The sequence below is a fragment of the Nannospalax galili genome, unplaced genomic scaffold (assembly GCF_000622305.1).
Source record: "Nannospalax galili isolate Female #2095 unplaced genomic scaffold, S.galili_v1.0 scaffold1877, whole genome shotgun sequence".
Classification (NCBI taxonomy): domain Eukaryota; kingdom Metazoa; phylum Chordata; class Mammalia; order Rodentia; family Spalacidae; genus Nannospalax; species Nannospalax galili.
In genome coordinates, this window is record NW_008339061.1 from 547556 (window position 1) to 562909 (window position 15354).

At 45.4% G+C, this 15354-nt stretch overlaps 2 protein-coding genes across 2 annotated transcripts in view; both read right to left on the reverse strand.

Moving 5' to 3' along the window:
- The window catches only part of LOC103734708 (olfactory receptor 1D2-like), a 7655-nt gene extending 2220 nt beyond the window's left edge, over positions 1-5435 (reverse strand). The window contains 1 exon segment of the mRNA XM_008833775.1: positions 5360-5435. Coding sequence (XP_008831997.1) covers positions 5360-5435 — 76 coding nt within the window.
- A 3425-nt stretch (positions 5436-8860) lies between these two features.
- On the reverse strand, positions 8861-9823 carry LOC103734710 (olfactory receptor 1361-like). Its single transcript, XM_008833776.1, has one exon. The coding sequence runs from the start codon at positions 9821-9823 to the stop codon at positions 8861-8863; it is 963 nt and encodes a 320-aa protein (XP_008831998.1).
- Between the last annotated feature and the right edge of the window lie 5531 nt (positions 9824-15354).

Below are 15354 nucleotides of genomic sequence, written 5' to 3' on the forward strand. Positions count from 1 at the left end.
CCCCTGGAACAGAAGTAACAGTTAATTGTTAGCCACCATGAGGGTGCTGGGAACCAAACCTGGGTCCACAGTGCCTACAGATGCTAGAAGAGGGCACCAGATCCCCTGGAACAGGAGTAACAGTTAATTGTTAGCCACCATGAGGGTGCTGGGAACCAAACCTGGGTCCACAGTGCCTACAGATGCTAGAAGAGGGCACCAGATCCCCTGGAACAGGAGTAACAGTTAATTGTTAGCCACCATGAGGGTGCTGGGAACCAAACCTGGGTCCACAGTGCCTACAGATGCTAGAAGAGGGCACCAGATCCCCTGGAACAGGAGTAACAGTTAATTGTTAGCCACCATGAGGGTGCTGGGAACCAAACCTGGGTCCACAGTGCCTACAGATGCTAGAAGAGGGCACCAGATCCCCTGGAACAGGAGTAACAGTTAATTGTTAGCCACCATGAGGGTGCTGGGAACCAAACCTGGGTCCTCTGCAAGAACAGCCAATGCTCTTAAGAACTGAGCCATCTTCCTAACCCAAAACTTGCTTTTATTTTTATATGTGTATGTGGTATGTGCACATGTATGCAGGTTCTCTCAGAAGCCAGAAGAGGGCATCAGATCCCCTGGAACTGGAATTACCTGTGATTTTGAACCACCTGACAATGATCATGGGAACCAAACTCTAGAAGAGTGATAGTGCTTTTAGCTGAGTCATCTCTCCAGCTCTACTTGACTGTGTGTGTGTGTGTGTGTGTGTGTGTGTGTGTGTGTGCCACAGAACATATGGAGGTCAGAGGACAGCTTTCAGGAGTCAGTTCTCTCCCTTCACCATAGGTTCTGGGGATCAAACACAGGTCATCAGGCTTGTACCTCAAAAACTTTTACCCCCTGAGCCATCTCACCATTCCCTGAGCCATGTCACTGGCCCCTGTTTCTGCAATTTTAAGCAGCCCTTCTTCCCATAAATCTCAGGTAGACCTTGTGCATCTTGCCCACATCTCCATGTAAACTTATCTTGCTTATCATTTATGGGGTGTTTCTCCCCAGAAGCTATACACTCCTCAGAGCAGGGACACATCTGTCTTATTTACTACCACTGGGTAGTAACTATACCCAGTACATAGTAGGTGCCTAAGAAAGCGGTCAAAGAAAAGAATGAGTGTTCACAAAGGCATTCCACACCAAAATCTAGCAGTGTAGAAGGGCAGCTGCAGTAGAAAAATTTGTCTGTGATTAAGGAACATATTTAAGAACTAAAATTGGGGGGGGTGCTGGAGAGATGGCTCAGTGGTTAAGAGCTCTTGCTGCTCTTACAGAAGACCCGAGTTTGGGTCTAAGCACCCAAATGGGAGGGCTTACAACCATGACTTCAGAGGATCTGACTCCTTCTCTGGCCTCTGAAAGCACTCATGCAAGGAGAGAGAGAGAGAGAGAGAGAAACATAAAATTTTAAAACCATCTTTTTTTTTTTTTTTTTTGGTCTTTTTGAGACAGGGTCTCCTTGTAGCCCCAGCTTTCCTGGAACTCACTATGTAGACCAGGCTGGCCTTGAACTCACAGAGATCCACATGCCTCTGCCTCCTGAGTGGTGGGATTAAAGGCGTGCGCCACCACACCTGGCTAAAATAATCTTTTGAAAAAGAAATAAATTAACATTTAAGGCATGCAATACAGTCCTACGTGGTTAGAATGGAAAGACAACACTGACAACGTTCGGCGTCATGTGGATGAGTCCAAGGTCACCTGTCTCTAGGAGTTTCCTCTACTACTACACCACGGAGGAGGAGTATTTATTTAGACTCCGTGTAACCCAGGGCCTGTGACTACTATAGACCAGGGAGGCAAAAATGGCTCCTGTCAGCCAGACCAGGTTTCCAGCATATTTTGTTTGGCTTCTGCTGGAGTTTGCGTCTGGACTGTGTCCTGAAGATAGCCTACTGGGAAGTGGTGGAAACTTTAACGTGTGGGTCCTGACCACTGGCATCTCCTTGAAGGAGAATGTGGAACTCCCAGCCCCTCCTCTTTTCCTGTTTCATGTTCTGTCCTGGCTGTAAGGTGTGTGGTTTTGCTATTGATGTGCTTGCACCACACTGTGCTGCTTCACCATGCAAAGGAGGCAACTGGCTCTGGACTGAAAACCTCCCTGAAACCATGAGCCAAAATTACCTTCCAGTTCTGTAAATTGTTTTCTCAGCTGTTACACAATGGAGAGCTGACAAATACAGATCCTTAATGTTCTGGAAAACCTTTCACAATGACTGTACCTAAAAAAAGATTTCAAGGGCTGGAGAGATGGCTCAGCAGTTAAGAACACTGGTTGTTCTTGCAGAAGACTCAGGCTTGAATCCCAGCACCCACATGGCAGCTAACAACTGTCCATAACTCTAGTTCCAGGGGATCCGACAGACTCTTCTGTCCTCCGCAGGCATTGCACGATGTGGGTGCACTTACCTACACACAGGCAATGCACACATACACATAAAATAAAAATAAATTTAAAAAAAGATTTCAAAGGAAATCTGTATTTCTGACTCTTGTGGGAAATCACAAGCTTGGGAGCAGTCACACACTCGTCTCCTGAGGCTTCCGTCAGTCACGGAAAGGGAAGTGCTAATACTCAATGAATACCCACTATGCAAAAAAAAAAAAAAAGTCCCATGAAGCTAAGAGCCTTCTTCTGTAAGTTTATAAATGTCCCCAAGAGACCTGGAGGTACAGCATAGTTTCAGGACTCCCCAAGAGCAGCGGAGATAACATCCTCCACTCCAGGCTGCCTCGTGCCAGCTTGTTTTGATCCCGTTGGTCCCCTCCTGTTCTGCCCCCCGGGGTCATTGAAGAACCATCTCCTCATCTGTTATCCTCTCTAGGATCTGCCTAGAGCTGGTTATTTCATTATCTCCAGGCAGTGTAGACTTTCATTATCTCCAGGCAGTATAGACTTTGAAGAAATTTTGAAAGCTGAGATGAAGAATTTAGATGAAATTCAGTAGGCAACAAAAAGATGATTTGATTTTAGATGTAAGATCATTCACATCCATCATTCTAAACAGAAATAAAATATAAGGGGTTTTGAGACAGGATCTCCTCTAGCCAAGACTGGCCTCAAACTCAATATGTAGCCAAGTCTGACCTTGAACTCCTGATCCTGCTGTTTCCACTTCCTGGTATTGGGATTGCAGGCAGGAGTCACCATACCTAACTTAGAGTTCGAATTCTTAAAGGACATCTGTAACTACTTCCATTCAAGTTCAAAAGGGAATGGAAGAAAGGAGGGGGATCTTACCCAGTCACTTACTAAGTCAGGTACTTATGACATACACTATTTTGTCCTTGTCAGGCCACCAGAGAATACAGACCAGACCCTGCCCTCTGATAACACTACTATATCCAGAAAACCCTTAAGATACAATTTACATGTTCAAAGGCAAAGAGGATGGCCTGGGCTGTGGATCAGTTAGTAGAGTGATTGTCTAGCATTCGTAAAGCTCTGGGCTTGAGCCCCAGCACCACATACACCAGGAGTGGTGGGGCTCACTGTGATCCCAGCTTCACTTGGGCGGTTGAAGCAGCAGGATTAGAAGTTCAAAGTTGGGTCAGGCATTGTGGTACATGCCTTTATTCCCAGCACTTGGGAGGCAAAGGCAGGCAGATCTCTGTGAGTTCAAGGCTAGCCTGGTCTACATAGTGAGTTCCAGGCCAGCTGGGGCTACTGGGAGACCCTGTCTCAAAATGACAAAAAGAAAAAAAAGTTCAAAGTCATCCCTGGCTACACAGTTTGAGGCCAGTCTAGGTCACGAGACCCAGGTTCAAAAATACATATGTACATACATTCATTCATAAAAGCAAGGAGGAGCCAATTGAGATATGTCAGAAATTCATGAGGAGTCTTAAGTTCATGGTGCCAGACTTGTAGGAAAAGACACTTGGGGAATGGCACACAACAAAAAGTGCTTGAACAGTACTTTCATTAAGTCAGTGCTGCCTGCTCTCACCACTGGGTGACCTTCAAAGAAGCCTTCAACATCCTTCTGGTTAATTAGGACTTTGGACCTTGAAGGGACCCCTCTTCTGCTGTTAGCATCCTGTCCTCTGCACTCTGCCACTTATGGGGCGTCAAAAACAGGGGATGCTGGTGCTCCTAATCCCAGCCTGGCTCACATTTAGGCTAGAAATGGATGGCAGTCCTGAGCAGATGGCTCCTCTCAGTTTCTGCTTGATCTGGTGGGGCAATTTGGTGAAGAACAAGGAGAGGGTATATGTACAGCACCTGACTCTGTCCTAGTAAACGGGAGTCAGAGGGTTGTAGCTGCAGGGCTGCTCCACCCTTTGTTCAAGATTCACCTAACACGCAGAACATTGAGAGAATCTAGTTTTGAACACCAGACCCTTCTCACTCTGAGGGTGCCATCACACAGCCATGGTGTGCAGCAGGAGAGTAGGACGGAGATGGAGGCGTCAGGATTACCTTCTGAGGATGCAGCAGCGGTAGAGTGCTGGCCCAGCATACACAAGGCTGGATTTGATTCCTCAGTACCACAAAAGATTAGCATATGAAAGAAATCAATGGCAGAGAAAAAGACTGGAGTCCCCTCCTCATCTGGGCCCCTATATAATAGATCATGCACAGAAAAATTGAAGGCTACACAGACGTCCCAATCTGCCCTGCCTGGGGCCTTCGAGCCTTTGCCCTTTCCCAACTCTGGCCTACTTCTGCCATCGGAAGTGCTTTCTTCCTTGATAAGCTGACTTTTCTTCTCCTGTTACTATGCACAGGTCTCTGTCCAATTCTTTGTACGGGGACATGGGAACCTGGCAATCCAAACAGGTGCCTCCCTCAGGATCCCAGTTATTCCGATAACATGTCGACCTCAGACCCAGGCCAGGTAGGTGAGAGGGCAGCTCTCGCATTCCAGTTAGCTCTGGTATTTCCCAGTTGCCTGAGCTGGTCCGAGTTCCCTTCCCTACATTCTGGTCCTGCAGCCTCATGTCTCAAGAGAGCCAGTTGGAGGTTCCATGATTGCCCAGATGGCACAGAGGAGGTTTGGCAAGGGCACTGGTGGGTAATTTGTGTGGTCTACCTGCCACCCATGGGGATCCTTGTTGGAGCATCTCTGGAAGTGATGATACTCCAACCACATGATCCCTATCATGGAGGGCCCATCTGTACCCCCAAGGCGGTCTGCTTGCTTCCCCACTGTGTTCAAAAGTTCTATAGATCAGGGCCTTAGGATGGCCCTGAGGTCTCATGTGGGGTTGTTTGAAGCACATCTGACAAAATCGTCCTGCAGAAGACGGGGTGTGCTTGGGGGAGCTGGGGATTGTCAGAACTGCAGTCCCTTTTGTGAAGTTGGACGTAACAGGACCATGGCACCAGGTACAGCATGATCGAATGTCTGCTCCCCATTCCGTACAGAGTTGATTGGGGAGGCATAGACCTCTCCGGCCATGATGAACTAGAAATATTTATTATACAACCAAAATGCACGTAGATTTCCCACGTGCCACCTTCCTCACCTTTTTTCAGCTCCGTGTGTTGCCAGGAAGGACAAGTGCCATCACCCCAGGGCCAATTAAGGCACAACTCAACGGACAATCACATGGCTACGGATGGTGGTAGAAGTCCTCTCACTGCTCTGTGGTGAGGGTGCAGTGCTGGGGCCTCTGGGCAGCAGTCTGTCTTCCTCTGGGCTGGAACACGGTTTCATTTTATGAATGTGGGGGTTTTACGATCTCTATCATTGAGAGAACCCCCAAAGCTCCTCATTACAGGAAACTCAGAAGGGAGTTGAGTTCTGCAGATCACAAATGATTTGCTTCCTCTGACTCCCCAGGGCCTCAAGAAGAAAGAAAGGAGATTAGTTTCCCTATTGTAGGTAAAGGGCACACACCTCTCTTGTGAGAAAATGTTCAAGGTCAAGTCTGTAGCGGGCTGGGACCTCTGTAGACCTGTGCTCACTAAAGAGGCTGGCCATGTCCTTTCTAAATATTCTCTGCTTCACTTTTTACTCTTATCAAAGGACCAGGAGAGAGATGTGGAGCACAGATCCTAATTTGCAGTAGACCTAACTAATCCTCTGATTACTTGGAATATATATTTTTGGAGTTAGTTGGAATGACAAAAGATGTTGGAGACTCAACATCTGACACAAGGGGTGGAGCCCTGAGAAGGGTGCTGGCTCGTGTTCAGCTCTGTGTGCGTTACTCCTTTTGTTGTGACAAAATACCTGACAAAACTAGAGAGGTTTGTTTCGGCTCACGGTTTGGGAGATACAGTTCCTCATGGGGGCAGAGGAAGGCGTGGTGGTAGAGTATGAGGTTACTGGTCAGGTTGCATCTGCAGTCAGGAAGCACAGTTTAGAAAGCTGGTGCTTGGGGGATACAGTTCCTCATGGGGGCAGAGGAAGGCGTGGTGGTAGAGTATGAGGCTACTGGTCAGGTTGCATCTGCAGTCAGGAAGCACAGTTTAGAAAGCTGGTGCTCAGCTCACTGCTTCCTTTTGGTCCAGTCTGGGATCCTGGTTCCTGGGATCTACCACCATTATTCAGGGTTGGTCTCCAGAAACATTTCTGTAGACATATTCAGAGGTGAGTTTCCATGGTGATTCTAACTCTAATAAGGATGGCAATGGAAATTAACCATCACAGGTCCAGTCTGAGTACTTTGGATCAGGGTTCTCAATCCCCTAGACCTTTTTGGGATCAGAACACACCTTTCCAGCCTCTGAGGATGGTTTGATGCCAGGTGCCATTGTGGTCCATGTTATCATTACATCTACAGCTGTGCTTGAAGGAGGTATCAGGATGTCCTGGCCGGTACCTCAAATTCTTGTTATAAAAATCTCTCCTGCTATTCTAGTCAGAGATTTAGGCATCCATGAACATAGTGATTAGATTCTGATACTAGCTGAGATCTTCCCATTTGTGAAATAAAATAAGGCAAAGATGCCATGATGGTTTTTCTGTCTGGGTAACATGAAGCATCTGCTCAGAAGCAAACATCAATATGGCCAGTCTTCGGCTCTGGAGTAAATGTAAGGATCTGTCCAGAACGCCCTAGCTTGCCTTCTACTGGCTTCTAATGGCCAGAGGGGCCTTGCACATAGTGTGAGTCTGTTGCCTTCACTCCGCTGTACTGGGCGAAGAAGAAGGTGGGGATAAACGAGCAGGAATCTCTTTGTTTTTCCATTTGTGTCTTCTTAGTCCACAGGATTCAGTGGTGAAGTCTAATACCAATTTAATATAGTAGGTTATCAAGAATCCCTCTACCAATATCTGCCATGTCCTCATCTCTCACTCCAGAGATTTCTCTCCAGTATGTTGAGTGATACAGCTTTTGAAAACTTCCAGAAATGAGTCAAAAAATGATTCTTTCAGTTAACTTAGTGGCTGTGATGGCAAATCTTGATCATTAATTTGATTGCTTGAGAAGCACCTAGGAGACTGGTAAGGCATCTTCTTGAGTGTATCTGAGGACATTTGCAGGAGGATTAACTAGGTAGGAAGGACCTCTGTGAAACTGCTCAGCACCATCCCACAGGATAGAGGCCAGGGTACAGTGAAAAGGAGGGGAGTGGAATATTATTAGCATGCTCTCTTCCTCTTCTTCCTCTTCCTCTTCCTCTTCCTCATCCTCCCTCCTTCCTTCCCTCCCTCCCCCCTCTCTGTCCCCCTTCCTGGCCACATGATGAGCTGTTACACCACACCCTCTCACCCAGGATAGACTTTGACCTCTGAAACTGTGAGCTAAAATAAATCTTTCCTCTCTTAAAATTGTTTCTCTCAAGTATTTGCCACATTGATGAATAGCTAACACTGTGGCTGTGGTACACCGTGGTAAGATTTCCTGCATCTGTTACCTCAGGGCCTAGCTCACGTCAGACTTGGCCAGAGAGTGTTGTAGGTCATCCCAGCCAAAGTCATCACATGTCAGCCATGCAGTTGTACCTCAGCATCCATAGGGGGCTGCTTCCAGAAGCATCTGCAGATATGAAACTCTATAGGTGCTAAATCTCTTATATAAAGTGGTGTGGTATCTGCATATAACCTCTACACAGGCTCCTATATATTTTAACTCACCTTTAGATCACCTTTAATTCTTAATATAAGGCAGATCTAGTTAACTGTAAATAGGGATTACTCTGCAATTTCTATGAAGCAATGACAAGGAAAAAGTCTGTACGTGTTTAGTACGGACACAACTTACAATTTTTCTTTTAAATTATTTATTTTTATTTTCTGTGTGTGGGGGTTTTGCTTGCATGTATGTAGGTGTACGACTTGTAAGCACTGTCCACAGAGGCTAGAAGAGAGAGTTGGATCCCCTGGAACGGGAGTTAAAGATGATTTTTAGCTGCCATGTGGGTGCTGGGAACTGGATCCAGGTCCTCTGCAAGAGCAGCCAATGCTCTCAACCAATGAGCTGTCTCTCCAACCCCTGTAGGTACATACTTTTAATTGAAAAAATTAAAAATTAAAAAATTTTAAAGTTTTTACTTTTATGTGTGTATGTGCACATGAGTGCAGGTACCTGTGGAGGTCAGAAGAGGGTGTAGGATCCCCTGGAATTGATATGGGTGCTGGGAACTGAACCTGGGTACTCCAGAAGTACAGTATGCATTCTTCACCACTGAGCCATCTCTCCAGTCCCCAGACACAGTTGTTAACACATATTTTCCGTTTCTGGGTGGCTGCTCTGGGGTGTAGGAGTACAGATGGGGAGACCCACTTGTATCTAAAGGACTAGCACTGGAGCCTCTCTATTGTCCATCTCTAATAATACCTCAATCTTCCTTTATTTTTCATTCTTTTGAAGAACCTTGACCGGGTATTTTGTACGATGTCTTTCTACTTGGGGATCACTAATGTTTTTGTAATTAGCTGTCATTGTGTCTTTGGGGGAAGAGGTCCATAGAGGTGAATCTGAGAATTATCTTCCTCAGGGCTCCTTTAATGTCTCGATTCCTCAGGCTGTAGATGAAGGGATTGAGCATGGGTGTCACCACTGTGAAGATGACAGTGGCCACCGTGTCCTGTACTGAGTAGGTGGATGACGGGTGCATATAGATGCCCAGGATGGCCCCATAGAAGAGGGAGACCACAGTGAGGTGAGACCCACATGTGGACAAGGCTTTCTTCATACCCCGGGAAGATTGTAACTTCAGAACATTAGAGAAGATGTAAATGTAGGAAACAACAATACATGTGAATGGTGTCAGAAATATCACCCCACCCACAGTGAAGACCATCAAGTCATTGATAAAGGTGTCAGAACAAGAGAGCTTCAGGATGGGGTAGGGGTCACAGAAGAAGTGGCGCACAGCATTCTGGGAACAAAAGGTGAGTCGAACCATGAGGACAGTGTGCAAGAGAGCATGCAGGTTGGTAATGACCCAGGATATGGACACCAGAAGGACACAGAGTCTGGGCCTCATGATCATGGTGTAGTGGAGAGGGTGACAAATGGCAACATAGCGGTCATAGGCCATCACGCTCAGGAGGAAGCCATCCATGTTGCTGAAGGTGATGAAGAAATAGATCTGGACCATACACTCTGTGTAAGAGATGGACTTACTTCCCATGACATGATTCACCAGCATCTTGGGGACTATGACTGATGAGGCGCTAATGTCAACAGTTGAGAGGTTGGCCAAGAAGAAGTACATGGGTGAGTGGAGATGAGCGTCACAGCCAATGGCCAGGATGATGATGAGGTTCCCAAGGATGGTGACCATGAACATCCCCAAGAACAGCCCAAAGAGAACCTCTTCCTGGTCTGACTGCCCAGTGAGTCCCAGGAGGAGGAATTCCATGACTGTCGTCTGATTGACGCCATCCATGCCTGTGGAGAATAGTTTCATTATGCCACCAGGTCATTTTTACATTTGAGTAAAAAGAGTTTACAGCTCAGAGTGATTCAATGATTTGTTGGGAATTAACAAAAACTGAATTATTGTTTGTGTAATTTTATATCAAAGTCTGGTTAATTTCAACAGGCTTTATTTATGAATGGCTGTAGCTGTGTAAACTATTTTTATTGGCTTTGTGCCATAAGTTGGGTACTTTCTTCTTCAATATTAGACTTAATTTAATAATTGAGAATTCACCTTATGGATCAAGAATTGATGATCGGAGCAGTCATAATTTAGTAAAGTATGTAAGGGGAGTGGGAACTCAAGACAATTTACTATGATTTCCTTTTTCTTCTATAAATATGTACAAGCACATACAGATCCACACCTGTGTATGTCTATGCTTTTAAAGTTTTTGACTTATTTATTTTTATTTTATGTGTATGAGTGTATTGCCTGCATGAATGTAAGTGTACTTGTGCCAGGCAATGCCCAAGGAGGCCAGAAGAGGGCATTAGATCCCTTAGAACTGGAGTTACAGATAGTTGTTAGCCGCCATGTGCATGATGGGAATTGAACCTGGGTCCTCTGGAAGAGCAACCAGTGCTCTTAACTTCTGGACCATCTCTCAAGTTCTCTATATGTTTTTAAATTTTGTATTTATTTTTATGTGTATGAATGTTTGACCTGCATGTATGTAAGTGTACCTCACATGTGGAATGCCCACAGAGATCAGAAGAGGGCATCAGATCCCCTGGAACTGGAGTTGTTAGCCACCATGTGGGTGCTGGGAACCAAACCCAGGTTCTCTGCAAAAGCAGCCAGTGCTCTTAACCATTGACCCATCTCTCCAGCCCCTCTCTATATAATTTTGAGACAAGGTATCCCTATGGTGCCCCAGTTGGTCTTGATCTCCTGAGCTCAAGCAATCTTTCCATCTTAAGCTACTTAGTAGCCAAGACTACAAGTGTTCTCTACCCACCTGGCTGTCTTGATTCTGTTTTATATGGCTGCCATTTATAGGCACTTTAACCTCATGGTAAACTATTAAATGCCATCCTATAAGCCTACAGATTGTTTTTGTGGTCCTACTATTTTATCAGAATTTGGAAAATTCCCTTGCTCTGGGAGAGCTGCCTGGCAGTTTTCTCCAAGCATTTTATCTGCCAGGAAGCTGCTGTCATCCTAGCTCCCAGCTGTGGGTCTGCTGCTCTGAGCCTCGGCACAAGTTGCTGTGTACAGCATTCTGTATGCAAAGAAAAGCAGAGCTCTGCTGTATGAGCTATTTAAGATTCATTTTATTTTTAAAATTTTGTGTATGTGTGTACATCTGTGTGCCTGTATGGGGATATGTGCACATGAGTGTAGGTGCCTGGGGAGATCTGAAGAGGGAGAATGGGATCCCCTAGAGCCGGAGTTCCAGGCAGTCGTGAGCCTCCTGACATGGATACTTGGAACTGACCTCAAGTCCTCATCAAGAGTAGTGCCTTCCCTGAACTGCTGAGTCATCTCTCTAGCCCCTAAATTATTTTTCTCTGGAGGAAAGAGCTTCGCTGATGGCAAAGAGAAAATTTATGCAGTGCATGTAAAAGATGATCCTAGGAGAACTGAACAGGCAGGTAAAATGTTACCACTCCAGTATCCCTGGGACAGTTCCTGATGCTTAAATGGGAAAGGAGGGATGTTTTCCTCAGAGACCAGTGGATTGGAAGCAAAAAAGGAAAGAGGCAGCAGGTGAAGAATACAGGGAGCCCTCGGTGAGGACTGGCTAAGGATGTTTGTATTATGGCGACAGTGAGGTGCCTATATCACTCTGGGAATGAAGTTAGTGAAAATCAGGGTACAAAGGCAGGGATGGGAGCTCATCCTACCAGGATTAACTTCTAGAACCAAGGCAGACAGATCTGAATGAGGAACAACTAGAAGATACTACTAATTGGTCTTGGGTAAAGAGGAGCATAGAAGTGGAGAGGTGGGGAAGTCGTGGGTGGGTTTGACCCACAAGGGAGTGTGTGGACTGCTGCATGTTACTGTTCTGGTCTTCAAGACAGATATTTCCTGGGAGACAGAGGGAAAGTGGGATGTCAAGACAGATGTGTTGGGTTTGTTCCCACTTCATGGTTCAAACTTTGATGTGTTGAGCTTCACAGGGAGCCCACTATGTCAAGATTCTGCCTGCTGTGGCTCCTTTCTCATCACGCAACCAGCCCTCTTCTGGACTTTTATTCACCTTCTTTGAAAGCTGAGAAGGGGAGTGCTTTACCTCAGGCCTTTGGCTTGAGTCTTCCGTTTGCTTGACTTGAGTGTATACATGTCTGCTTCTGGGCATTAATCCCTTAGGAGTCATAGCATGTGTCACGGTCTGCAATGCCTGAAGTGTCCTCACTGAGTGATGGTGACCCTGGACTTCCAAGGGATGTTTGCTTTCTGGGCTCTGATCCAAGCCAGAATCCTCTGTAGGACTCAGAATGGCATAGCTGCCGCTTAAGTGGGAAACACATTTCTTCTGTGATCACAAACCACAGTGGGTGGAAATGGAGAAACAAGCACCAGGTGGCGATTTGGATGCCTAGTGAAGAAGACTCTTCTTTATTGTGAGGACATGTCTGTCTGTCTGTCTGTCTGTCTGTCTGTCTGTGTTCTCTCTTTTTCCCATCCCCTCTGTTTATTGGCTGTCCACCTCTGGCCAAGCTTCTCAGTAAACTGGGGTCACTGTTCATAGACAAGTCATTTCCTTCTGTTCTCTCCTAACCTTTGGCCTTGAAGAGATATTTGCTATGTTCTCTGTGGGCAGCACATCGTGACAGGAAAAGGCCCAAGTGTCAACCAAGACGCTGTTTCCTCCTCTGAACCTGACTCGATACCAAGAGACCTAGTGGGCTTGTTTTACCCCACGTCTCCATGTGTTCATGTCCCTATGAACCTGTCTGCTGCTGAGGTGGGGTGCCCCCACTGTCTCCCCAGCCCCTCTTACCTGCTGTTCTCTGCTGCTGTCAGGGCTTTCACAGAATCTCCGCTGATTCTGTGCTTGGCTCTGGATTTGGGGCAATTCACAGATGGGATTATGGGACACTTCCTCACTGGAGAACATTTAGAAAGACTCATGGCTCTCTATGGTTAAGCTTGGGTGATAAGGAGCAAATAAACAGACCCTCCATCCCTGGAGATGGGGTTTCCATGAAGACAACTGCCATGTTGGGGCGCCCCTAGGGTCTGTTCCTCAGAGGTCCCCGTGAGGGACATGTGGCAAGTGCTCACTGTTTGCGTTCTGCCTGAACACTGAAAATAGCATTAGAAAGTTCTTGTGGAACACGTGTACAAACATGGTTGCCTTGGTTCCCGTCCAGTAGTGTGGGCTTTAAAAAATGACAGTTGAGTATGATAGCGTACGGTATGATAGTATATAGGACTGTTATGATAGTGTATGATACTCCAAACCAGTTGAAGACTGTATGGAAAATGTTGCAAGCATGCAACAGCGAGGGAGAGTTCTCAAAAGTGGAAGTAGAGTTTTACTAAATTTACACTTTTACTAAATGATTTTACTGAGGTATGCCTCAAAATGTAACCACCTTTCCAGCCCCAAATAGTGATAATGACACTATTATCACTGGATAATTTTTCAATTTATCATCATTTAATAGGAGTGTGTTAATTCTTTTTATTTTCTTTTGATTTATTTTATTTATCTCATTGCAGTGGTGGGGTGAACCCAGGGCTTCACTATGCCAGGCCAGGGCTTGCTTGTGAGCTGTGTCCCCAGCTCTGTTTGTAGTCTTTAGTCCATGTTGATACTGATTAAATTGATTGGTCTGCACGTCCCTTCCTTGTAAAGTAGTTCTCAGATTTTCAAAAAAAATTTAATTTTTTAAAATGAATAATTTATTGAGAATTTCATACATTCATATAAGGTGTTTTGATCCAATCCATGCCCACTCCCTCCCCTCCAACTCCTCCCATATCTCCCTATCACTTTTCTGATAACTTCATGTACTCTTTCTTCTTCTTTGATTTATTTATTTTTTTATGGGGCTTTTGGCTACTCTAACATTCCCCCTTCTGAAGAGGTAACCCTAAAATCTTTTAAGGATTAGATAAAAGCTCCCAAATATTTTTGACATTTTTGGCCTTTGGAACGTAGTAGGTTGCTAAGAGGCGGAAGGACATTGTGAGTTTTAGCCAAGAAACTGGCTACATTTCTTTGGGGTCTTATTACCCTAACTGCCTAGCCAATTCCTCCTATTCTTATCACACCAGCCCCTGAAGAGGATACCAAAATTGCCAATAGGGAATCGGGATGCAGACCGCTCTGGTTTCTTCCATGCTGAACAAGGATGCAGGATGAGGCAATTGGAGTACCCCTTCAGTGGGTCTATCTAAAAGACTCCCAAATTGCCTAACTCTTAACTGTAGGGAGGAAAGAAGTTCCTTGACTGGTGTCTAGGAGATGTGAAGAAGTAAAGGCAAGGGTAGTTAGCATTACAAGTTCTAGACAGGGAACCAGAAAAAAGTCCAAACGGCAAATTTCAAATGTTCATATCAGAGTCGATTGGAATTTCTTGACGAGCTTCCAAAAGCATCCCTCTATTGGGTTCCTCCTAATTTTTATTTTGTCTTCCAATGCTGGACTCAAGAGTGATGGACTCAGGATTTGTTTACAGGCACTTTGATAGCTGTTGGAGTGGCTAGAATCCATGTCAGTTCCCTCAAAAAGGCTTCTAGATAAGGGGAGAAAATAAATTTAGCCATCATTTTAGAACAATAGTGGCTAATCTCCCTTAGCTACAGGTGGGCACTATAATATTGCAGACCAAGATTGGAAGTCTTAGCAACACTTTCTGATTAGAAGAAACAAAATCATCAATGAGAAATAATTGTCTGAATAACATTTTATATAGACTTAAGTCTAATGTCTGGGAAATGCAATCCCTTGAACTCTTAAATATATTGATGACTTTACTCTTTGGTTATACTTTCCTTTTAGGTGTTTAAAACCATACAGCTGGCCCAAAATAAACCAGTTTATTTGTACTCCTAAGGTTGTTTCAGGATCTGTTCATCAGGGATTGCATGGGCTTGGGAGGAGTCCCTGGCTCCTTTCTTTTACCAGTTTCATCTATGTGAAGATAAGTCAAAAGTCCTGCTCGACCATGTCTGGCTTCACATGGAAGCATGGAGGAAATATTTCCTCTGTGTTTACCCTCTTTGTAGACTGGACGCTGGTTCAAGTCCATCAGGTGGGGTCTCAATGGCCTCCCGGAACAAGAGGACGAGTGACTCATCACAGTTACAGGACATTTTGAGAGATGCTCCAGACTATGGGGACTTTTAAGGTTGGACTAAATGTATTTTGTGTTTTATATGATCATGATCCTATGGGGACCAGGGGGTGGAATGTGGTGGTGTGAATGAGTGTCCCCTATAGGCTCCATGTATTTGGACATTTTTTTTTGGACTTTTTGAGACAGGGTCTCCCTGTAGCCCTAGCTGTCCTGGAACTCACTATGTGGACCAGGCTG